An 11,042-nucleotide genomic window follows, 5' to 3' on the forward strand; every position below is an offset into this window, starting at 1 on the left:
TAGGCTTGACTTCTGATCGCCACGTGAGTTTAACTTCAGACCAGAGGCGGATTTACAAGGGGGCTTGGGGGGGCCACGGCCCCCCAAGTCTCCATGTAAATCCTCCCTATATATACATGGTTGTATTATATATACTAGGATATATATATAGTATTAATTAGAATGGTGAAGGAGTACAAGATGATGAAATTAATCTTCCTTTTGAATATATTTTAATATAATCGACGAATGATATACTTATTAAATATGCTATATAATTTAAGAGAAAAATATTTCTTTTGGGTGTTTTTTAATTTACCTAATAGGAATTATGTTGAAAAAAAAAAATTAAATTTAACAAAAGGAAACTACAAATCATTAATTATATACAAATATTATTAGTAATAATATTATTAGTTTATTACTATATAGAAATCTTTTCTAATTTATGATATAGGCATTTTCTCTCCCATGGCTAGACATCTCGATCTTTTCCGATTCACTCCAAAATCATTGTTGTTGCTTTCATTGTCAATTGTAGCATCGTTGATCGTCAGAATTCAAAATTGATTACATATTTAGAAAGTCCGCAATCTAAATTTTCTATTGGTAGTTTGATATCAAAATCTTGAAGTAATATCGCAACTTGAGAAGGGTCGTTGGCCCTTGTTTCGTGTCGGAACTACATTTGAGCTTGTTCGCTATTGTTATCTTGTCAACCACGGTAACCTAGGACGGTGATTCTAGGTAAATTTTGATCTCGATTTCAGTCGTAAATTGAGAATTCGGAGGTTGTTCAAGGGTGTACAAATTTCTGACGATAATTATTTTTGTCACTTATCATGCGGCCCCCCCAAATTTAAAATTCTGGATCCGCCCCTACTTCAGACCACCTCAAGGGCTTGACTTCCGACCACGTCCGCTGTCCGACCCCACCCTCATGCACCCTATCAATGGGCGACTGAGGACATCTTTAATGGTTAAAACTCTAAATGAGATTTTTTGTAATCCCTCAATGTGCAACATCAAAAATATAAAAATCTACTATTCTCTATAATTATTCTCTATAATGAAAAATTTTCATATAATTTTTTTTATGGATCCTATGTTATACATTATATATCTCCCTATATTATAAATCATAAATCATAATATAACATTATTTTATCATTAATCATGTTTATTTTATAAATATACTGTGTGACAAAAAAAATGATTCGTTTACCCTTAGTACCCCTGGCAATCGATTTCTAGGCTAATATTAAGGAGATAAATTATGAGTGGCTACTAGCTATTAGTATAAATAGTCAAGATATAAAGAAAGATATATTTAAAGGATAATACTAAATGACTAGAATCTGGCCAACCAGAATATAATTGTGTAAGTCATTATTAAAGATATTTTAGTAATATCATCTTTATATATTAATTACATGCATGTATTACAATTCAATTCTGGCCAGCCAGATTTTGGCTAGATAGATTTATCGATAGTTAAATTCGTCGAATTTCGATCCGATAATCTTATATGACAATAAATATTATAGTAAAAAAATGGAATTCGCATTCTCAGCAATCTCATATAGTTGATCTCATAATTATCTATGAAAAAATAAATTAAGAAATTATAGTTGACTAATATGGTGAAAACTTTTTACTCGATTTTCTATATGACAATAAGAGCATCCACAGTGGAAGCTCCCACTGCGGATGTGGTAGTACGGAAGAAGCTCCCTCCCTTAGTGGGAGGGAGCTGGAGCTTCTTCCCCATTTGGCAAGGAGCGGCTCCATCTGTATGGAGCCGCTCCTTCACAGTTTTTTTTTTTTAATTCAAATAAGTTTTTTTAAATTTAAATATAATATTAGAGAAGTTTTTTTTAATTAGCAAAGAAATATATATGATTTGGAGGTTTAAAAAATATTGGATCATAAAGTTTCATGTTAGTAATTTATAAATTTAAATTTTATAAAAATCTAATGATGTATAATGTAAAATATGGAGGAGAAATAAGAATTATATATAGTGAAAAGTATGGAACCTGAACAAAATATTAAAAGATTTTTTTATAATGGAAAGAAATATGAAATTTTTAACTTCTAATGTGATATAGATATAATAACTAAGGAATTTTTAATAGGCTCTAACCGCGATGGATGCCTTAACCATGTTATAACCACCGAGGGAATATTTTATAAATCTATCGTAAATTGCATGTCATGTGCCGGGCTTTTTGAAAATCTTAAAACTGTGAGACACTTTTCCTGTTTCAAAATTCTACAGTGAGTAAACGCGCCCTAATGCTGGCATTAAAGAGAGATGGAGGTGCCATCGTAATAAATGCCACATCGTGTGGGGGTGGTCACGCATCACAAAGCGGCGGATCCATGCATGTGCTCGTCTCGTGCCCGGTTCCACCTGAACCCGGTTCGCTCCGACCCATTCACTAATTTAACTGTCCACCAGTAGAAACGGATCGGTTCGTTCATTGTATTTTTCTATAATAGTATCTCATTTCCTCTTTTTTTTTTTTATTAGGTATTTAATTTATACATTAATTTAAGGGACCGATTTAGTTCAATAAATATTTTTTTTTTTATGAATTATCAGTGATCCTGTCCTAATCCTAATGAAGTAAACTGGAAAGTTGAAGAGGAGATGACCATTGACGGGAAGAAAATTTCAATCTTACCAAACAAAATCAAATTAGGACGGGGTCTCTGGCGTTGATATTCCGATGATCAAATCAAAATCAAGAAAAGAAAATGAATAATAAAAAAAATGATCAAACTTACTTTCCTCATACCCGGCGTATCCTTTTATACTTTTCTTTGTGATAGTTAATTTATCCTTATTTAATTTTATTAATTGTTAGAAGAAAATTTTTTTATCTTGACTTCTGTACATTAATGATAAATGAAGTGTTTTTCTTTGTCTTGACTTCTTCATTTTTAATGATGATAGACAGAATGTTCTCTTTTATTTTCTCGTCTCCTCCTTATAGTATCATTCTTGCGTTGGACGGACAGTTCGAGCGGCTCATTTTCCTACCGAGCGGGCAGTCTGAGAGGCTCATTTTCTACCGACCGAAACAACCAACTAAAGGTTGTCCATTCGTCCGACCGCCCCATGATGTCCATTTGTTTGACTGACCGGGTGATTCACTCAGACACCACTCCTTTACCGACCGGGATAATAAGACAGCCACCTTTGGTCGAGGCTTTTTCCGTAAGTCCCAACGTTGACCGCCTTGACTTTAATCGATACCATATCAATTGACCCATGACAAATGCACTCTTTTTTATTGCCGCATCAACTAGAATAAAAAAAATACCGGTAACAAAAAAACCACCAATATAGTATTTTAGGACATCTCCAGTGGTTAATCTCTAATATATCACATTAATATCATATTAAAAATATACAAATCTATTATTCTCTTAACAAATTTAAAATCTACTTACAACTTTTGTATGGATAGCATATTACATATTACATATCTTTATTTATTATTTTTATTTAATATTTTAATTAATTATGATATTTAATTTAATTTATTTATAATTAATATAATAATTAACTTATAATTTTCAATTTAATTTAATTTATAATTTAATTTAATATTTAATTAAATTATAAATTTTAATTTAATTATAATCATTTTAAAATAATAATTTACTAACCATTTTATTGAAAAATTATATTTATATTAATGAGAGAAAGAGTACAATTTGATTATTACTAATAATTTAATTAAAAAATAATTTATTTTAAAATTATTTTGAAACGATCAAATATGCAATAATACTTTAGCATTAATTAGGCTCCATTTATAAAAAAAAGTTTGAATTTTTCACTTCTTCAAATCGATTTATTCGACGTTTTAAATTTTATATAAACCTCTCAATCAAAGGAGGATTATCTTCATCTAAGACGTCTACACCATAAAATGGCTAGCAGATAGGAAGGATTTTTTTTTCCAAAAATATAGGTCCACTTGAAATTGATCTTTTACTCTATTTTACTCTATTATAGTATAGTATAGTAAGAGTACTACCTTGCAGCCAACTAGGCATTCTATAGAGACCTCTTAATTATAGTTAAGCCCTTCTCATAGGTCATATGTAACCCTAATTTTATTAGGGTCTATTGATTAATTAATTAAAAATATTGAATAAATCAAATTGGCATCATTAATATTAATTAATTATAAATGTCTTGTTAATTCATTAATGCCATCTTATCAATTAATTCATTAGCTTCCTATTTATACCTTACACTTATCTTTATTTTCTCATTAATTATCTTCCATAATTTTGTATGAGTTTCTATTTTACCTTAAATATAATTTATTTTTTAATTGGCATTATTATTATTATTATTATTATTGTTGTTGTTGTTGTTGTTATTATTATTTCATCTTAATTGCCATTAGCAACACTATTTTATTCTATTTTATTCAATTATATGTATTATAAAATCTAATTTTAAATATATCATTTTCATCCCAAATTCAAATGAAAAATGTTAGGAAAAATTTAAAAATATATATTACAAAATTTTATTTTTAAAAATTTTTTACCTAGGACCTCAAGGAATCTTAAGACAACCTTGATTATAGTCATTATAACAAAGATGATTATGCTCAGGCACTTCGTACCGTCCTTCCCTAAATTATATGAAGGAAGGTAAATCGCGATGTCAGTTTATAGTTGACTGTCAAGTTGGCTAGGAGGTGAGAGTTCCTGAGGACATGTGTCTATCAGAAATTGACCCCTTATCTGATTTATAATAAATCTGTCACCCTATAGCCAACTGAACATCATATGAATACCCTCTCAAGAGAGAGTTAATTTTACAAAAAAAAATAAAATTTGTCATCCTGTCGATCCTCACGACTGCCATTGGCATTTAGTAAATAAAAAAAAAATCAAAATTAGTCATGACATAGGAAGATAAATTCTCAATCTTTATTGAGATTCAATCCTTAATTATATAAATCTAACGTATGATAACCAATTTGATTATGTTTGGAACATCATGCAATCAATCACTTGTCAAAATAAATTTATCAGTGAATGATTCATAGAGGTATAATTGAGCCGAGCTGAGTCGAACTCTTTAATATTTGAGTTTGGCTTATTTATAATCGAGCCGAGCTTGAGCTTTATTTAATGAATATATTTATGACTCATGAGCTTATTCGAGTTTTATCAAGTCTAAAAGAACTTAATAAATATAAATTATAAATTATAAATTTAAATATTCATTAAAAATTAAATTATATATTTAGAAAATTATAATATTCTTATTAAAATTTATAATTTTATTCTAATAAATAAATTTAATATATTTGTCTGTATTTTTAGTAATTAGAGTCTATAAATTTAATATCAAAATTATTATTTTTTCATTTAAAAGTTGATTCATGAGTTTACTAATAAACATGTTCACAAGCTAATGAACAGTGATGGATCTAGATAAAAAAAGAAGAGGGAGCTCAAAGAAAGGAGCTAGAGCTTGTCTTCCTTCTCGCAGCCCCTCAGACTGCAGTATACTGATGGAATTTTACAAAAGCAAAGGGATGTTCAAGTATACCTCCGCTCCCCCTAGATCCGTCATTACAGTAATGAATCAAGTATTATGAAACTTGAACTTAATTTATTTATGTTAATGAAATTCATTAAACGAAATCAATTTTTTTTTTATTTAATCGAACTTCGAATAGTTAAGGGATTTGATTTATTTGTACTCCGATTAATTCAGCACACAATGTGCTTATTTTGGTATAAATTAATGGACCACCATGCAAGCTTGATCGAGAGCAATAAATGCTTGCTCACCCGCATTAATTGAACTTGCAAGCATGCACGATCAATCTCAAACATTTAGTTTGACTGAAAAAGAGTTTAGTGGAGACGACCATGCCAAGTAAACCGCCCATTTATGCGACGCCGACTTTTACTTATTTTCTAGATTAAAAAAATGACGTTTTTGTTAAAATAATTATACATTATAACTATTATAATATAAAAAATTATTCTAATACTACTAAGGCATAGTTACTACAAATATTATAATATAAAATCATTTCAACTTAATTAAAACCGTTTAAATATAATTATATTAATTATGATCCATAACTATTACATATTATACCATTATATGTCATATATAGCAGTTATCCCTCATAATTATTAAAAATATTCTTAAAATATAAATGGGGCTGATTCTAAGAAAATTGACTCGCATTTAGTTTTTGCCAAAAACAAATACTAAAAAAGAGAACGCAAATGATGTAAAAAAATTAAAATTAAGGGGTTAAATTAAAATATACAATGAACATGTGAAGATGTCAGAGAAGCAACTGGCTGAGGCGGTGAAACCAAGTTGGAATCGAGGTGTCGTACAATCCCCGTGGTGAATACATAAATAATGGTAATAATAACAGCCATTTACAGCTGTAAAAAAACATAATAATAAACGTTCTAAAAGGTTATTATATTGTCAGTATTTTGGTTTTCCTAAAATATTTTCTATGAACATTTTTTTATTAAAAAAAAGTTGGATTTAGATATATTTTTTGGAATAATTTAACCTCCCTAAATTGACAGTATGTGTAAGATCCAATGTTTATGGAAGATTAGACCATTAAATAAAATTCCAATTCATTGCAAAATGTACCGTACCGGCCGAATAAATGCGTCATGTATGCATCCATTTACTGTGGCAAATCGAGTTAGGAATGTCGATTTGTACTATAAATTAATGAGAACCGAACTATACTCGGATTTTTCATAATGCTTCATGTCTCTTGCTCCACCATTTAATTATGGAGATAAATATTAAATAGGAGATGCTAAAATGGCTTAAAAACCAAAAATAATAACGGTGGAATATGTAATTAGTTTAATTAGATGCAAACATATTTACGTCTATAAATGCCACAAAGATTAAATGAGTGTTTATTTAATAAAAATATAAAGGGACGTCTGTTTTTGTAAAATGCACCCGATTTAGGAGAACCGACGCCAACATTTCCATCCTATTTTGTATATATTTTTTTAAGGAAATTAAAGTGTGTTTTTTTGGTAAAAACTAAATTCTATAATAATTCCAAATAAAGAAAGCATTTCGAGTGCAGAGCTGCTTCTCGGTCCTATAAAACTGGAACCTGCTCCTGCCATCCCTGTCTCCGTTCCCCCAAATCCCAAGCTCCGACGGAGCTTTCGCTCTTCCTCTGGACACAGTCGTCGTCGTCATCATCGTCTTCTTCTTCTCGCTCCCTCTCTGCGCCTTGTACCGCTGCTGTGGGGGTGAGCAATTAGGAGAAAGCTGGAACAGGGGCTGTCACTGTACAGCTGCTGCCTCACATTGCCTCTCTTTCTTTCCAGGTAAATGCCAACTCCTCGACGATTCCCTCTCTTCCTCTCTCTCTCTCTCTCTCTCTCTCTCTCTCTCTCTCTCTCTCTCTCCTGTATGGAATTTGAGGAGCCCCCACGGGCGGGATCAACCGGTTATGACATGGTATTCTTGCAACATGGGTCGGGAGGTCGAAGGTCTGCGGCAGCAATTGCGATAACATCAATATCTGTCCGTGCTAAACACCTTCGACCGCCATGTCATCGCCGGGCCCGTATTCACCGTGATTTACTCCCTCTCATACTCGTGGGGCAGGGGTGAGGGGGCCGTTGGGCGGCGGGACCCGCCTTTGCAACTGTATGGAATTTGAGGAGCCCCCACGGGCGGGATCAACCGGTTATGACATGGTATTCTTGCAACATGGGTCGGGAGGTCGAAGGTCTGCGGCAGCAATTGCGATAACATCAATATCTGTCCGTGCTAAACACCTTCGACCGCCATGTCATCGCCGGGCCCGTATTCACCGTGATTTACTCCCTCTCATACTCGTGGGGCAGGGGTGAGGGGGCCGCTGGGCGGCGGGACCCGCCTTTTGCAACCTGTATGGAATTTGAGGAGGTACAAATGCTGTTTGTGCTTTGGGTTACAAAGTTGGTAGCTTTCCTAGAATTTTCAACCAGCCAGTGCAGTTCGCAGAATGCTCTGCTTTTTAATTCTTCTGAGGGTCTCATCGTCAGATTATCCAAATCCAATCCGGCTTTATTCCTCTCCGCATGGGACATGGGATCGCAGAGGAATCGTCCTTTTACGATCTCCTGTTGGTGTCGTGCGTTTTGCTCCGGCTTTTCTTCCTCCTTCCGCTGCTCGCTTTTTTTATTTTGGGCGTGAAAAGGTTGCATTTTTACGGTGGGTTGGCTGAATGAACAGGAGCAGGATCGAGGAGGTGTCGCATATGATGGTGGTGGAGGAAACGTCTTAAAAATTCGATTTTACGGTGGTTTGATTCATTCCCCTGCTTCGGAAAACGATACCCCTGCTTCTGAAAACGATGGACGCGGCGTTTTTGCTGCGGACGGAGCACGTTGCCGTGACGCAGAAGCCACTTTCTACGCCGCAGGCCAAGCACGGACAGCCGGCTCAGCGAACCGTGCGCATCTTCTGCGACGACTTGGATGCCACTGACTCCTCCGGCGATGACCGCCCTCGTGGCCTCGTTCCAGGGCCGGCCCTGGAGGAGGGCGGCACTGGGCGATGGCCCTGGGCCCATAATTTGAGAGGGCCCAAAATTTTTTTTTTAGTATTATGTATTATAGGTATGTAATTGGGGTCTTGGATAGTTGGGCCCCAATTAGTGGAAAACTAAAGAGAAACTTAGTTGATTGATTTAGTTGATGTTAGTTGGGCCCAACTTTTATCTTTTTAGACATGTAATTAGGGCCTTAGGTAGTTGGGGCCTAAATTTATTTTGAACCCTTTTTTTTCGCCCCGGGCCTCCTTTGTAAAAGGACCGGAGCTGCCTCGTTCGCCGGTACGTCCAGGAGATTCGTATGCACCCCCGGACTGCTTCCTCCGCCAGGGCGCTGCGGAAGAGGAAGGCCGCCGCTTTTCCTGTTGCGGCGCCTGCGGAGGCGGGAGAGGGCGAGGGCGGAGTGAAGCGGTTCCGTGGAGTCCGGCGGAGGCCGTGGGGAAAGTTCGCAGCGGAGATCCGCGACCCGTGGCGGCGCGTGCGCGTGTGGCTCGGCACGTTCGATACCGCCGAGGAGGCAGCCAAAATGTACGACTCCGCTGCGGTCCGGCTCCGCGGCCCCGGCGCCGCCATCAATTTCTCCCGTCCTGCTGCGAGCTCCCCGAAGAACCTTCCCAAGAGCAGCACCTTGTCGGTATCCGCCGTTTCCGAGTCCACCGACGAGTCGCGGGGACTCTGCTCTCCGACTTCCGTCCTCCGCGACTTCTCCTCTGCCTCTTCATCATCCTGCTCGTCCTCCTCTCCTTCCGTGGCGGAGGAGGTCCCCATACCCCGGCCGAAGACGGAGTCGACGGCCAGCGGTAGCTCGCCAGAGGAACTCGGCGTATTCCCGCCGTTTAAGATTCCTGCGCTCTTTGACGACTTCTTAGAACTCGGCGGCTCGGGTCCGGGAAGCTACTTTGACGACTCGGCGCCCATCGGCTTCTTAGCCGAAGAGTTAAGTCAGGCTCTCATCGGCTCAGGACTTGAGCTCGAATACAGGCCGTCCACGTGGCAGGATGATGACTTCTTCAACGACATCGGCGATTTATTCGCGATCGATCCTCTCCTTGCCGTCTAATTCTTCTCCATTTTCCTTTCCCCCCTCCCCTTTTTTAATTTAAAATTTTGCTCTTAATTCCATTTTTGTGTTTTTTTTTCCTTTTTTTTAAAATTCTTTTAAGCTTTTTGAGCTGCCTTTAAAATGGTTCGAATGAGAAACAATTTCCTACTTGAATTAGTTTTACTTTGAGAAAAAATAATTATATGAGAAATTTATATTTCATCTTAAACCTTTAATTTTCGATTCTTATTCAATATTTTATAATATTCCATAGGTTGCAATAATGGTTTTGGTATTGATTTGGTGGTTGGATATTTAGGCTGTAAAACCTGATCTGTTCCAAAACAATAAATTCGGATGCCGTTTTATTTACGCTCTTAGCATAAAAAATGATAAATTTGTGTTGTTTTAAGTTTAGTATGTTCTATGACGTTCTTTGATAAAATATAGATATTTTATAGATGTTGGAGACTGATTTTTATTTTTTTTCATTAAAATTTATCAGTTTTAATTGAATTTATATTTTTTTTACAAATTGATATTATTTTTAGATTAAGTATGTCCAGTATAATATCCTTTATCGGAATTTAGACTGTGAGTATAAACAAAATGCCATCCAAAATATACTATGTCGTTTTGAAGGGTCCAGGATCTGAGGCCCATGTATCCGAACTAATTCACGTGGGGCATGAGGTTCACTGAGGAAAAATGACAGATTTTAAATTTAAATTACGGAACAATGTCAGTGGGTTTATATTTGTCGTCTTCGATCATGTCTAATGGAGAAATCAAGAGGTGTCCATTTAGAATTAACCCTTGGTTAGGTTAATTCTAAAGACAAATTAGATAGCGGGTGATCAAATATAAATCGACTTATTTACCTCAAAATTTTCGAATATTCTACCTTTCCATTAGATTCAATTTTCTATTTTTTAAAAAATTTTCTAATGCCAAACTAATCCACTTTCTTTATTTAATTTTATTATTCTATTAAACTTTTTAATTTTTTTTATTGACATTAGATATTCAACTATTCAAATAGAGAATGCCGATCTAACTGCAGATAACTTTCTTAATAGATTATATATTAGCCCAACATTTAATTTATTAGTTTATAATGAATATTTGATTAAATGACATAAATTATCCAACAATAAAGTTATATATAAAATAATAAATATCATTAAACTATCAAATTAATCAAAAGATATCACTTATGTATAATGGCCCGGATATAGTTTAGGGCATGAGAGGAATTAAGGAGAGGGAAAGGGGCATTTTCGTCATTTTTAAAGGTAACGCTTTAGGGTTTTTAGTGCTTATAAAGCACTGTTCACGGGGGTGAACAAAGGTAGGCGGTCGCTTCATGTCTGGGCTTCCCCATCCCCACCACAATGCAAGGGAGGCACAGCTGC

At 35.3% G+C, this 11,042-nt stretch overlaps 1 protein-coding gene across 1 annotated transcript; it reads left to right on the forward strand.

Moving 5' to 3' along the window:
* Positions 1–8,387: 8,387 nt before the first annotated feature.
* Positions 8,388–9,645, forward strand: LOC122043801 (ethylene-responsive transcription factor CRF1-like). Its single transcript, XM_042604381.1, has 2 exons — positions 8,388–8,636; positions 8,845–9,645. The coding sequence occupies exons 1-2, from the start codon at positions 8,388–8,390 to the stop codon at positions 9,643–9,645; spliced, it is 1,050 nt and encodes a 349-aa protein (XP_042460315.1).
* Positions 9,646–11,042: the final 1,397 nt, after the last annotated feature.

Source organism: Zingiber officinale, chromosome 1B (genome assembly GCF_018446385.1).
Source record: "Zingiber officinale cultivar Zhangliang chromosome 1B, Zo_v1.1, whole genome shotgun sequence".
NCBI lineage: Eukaryota > Viridiplantae > Streptophyta > Magnoliopsida > Zingiberales > Zingiberaceae > Zingiber > Zingiber officinale.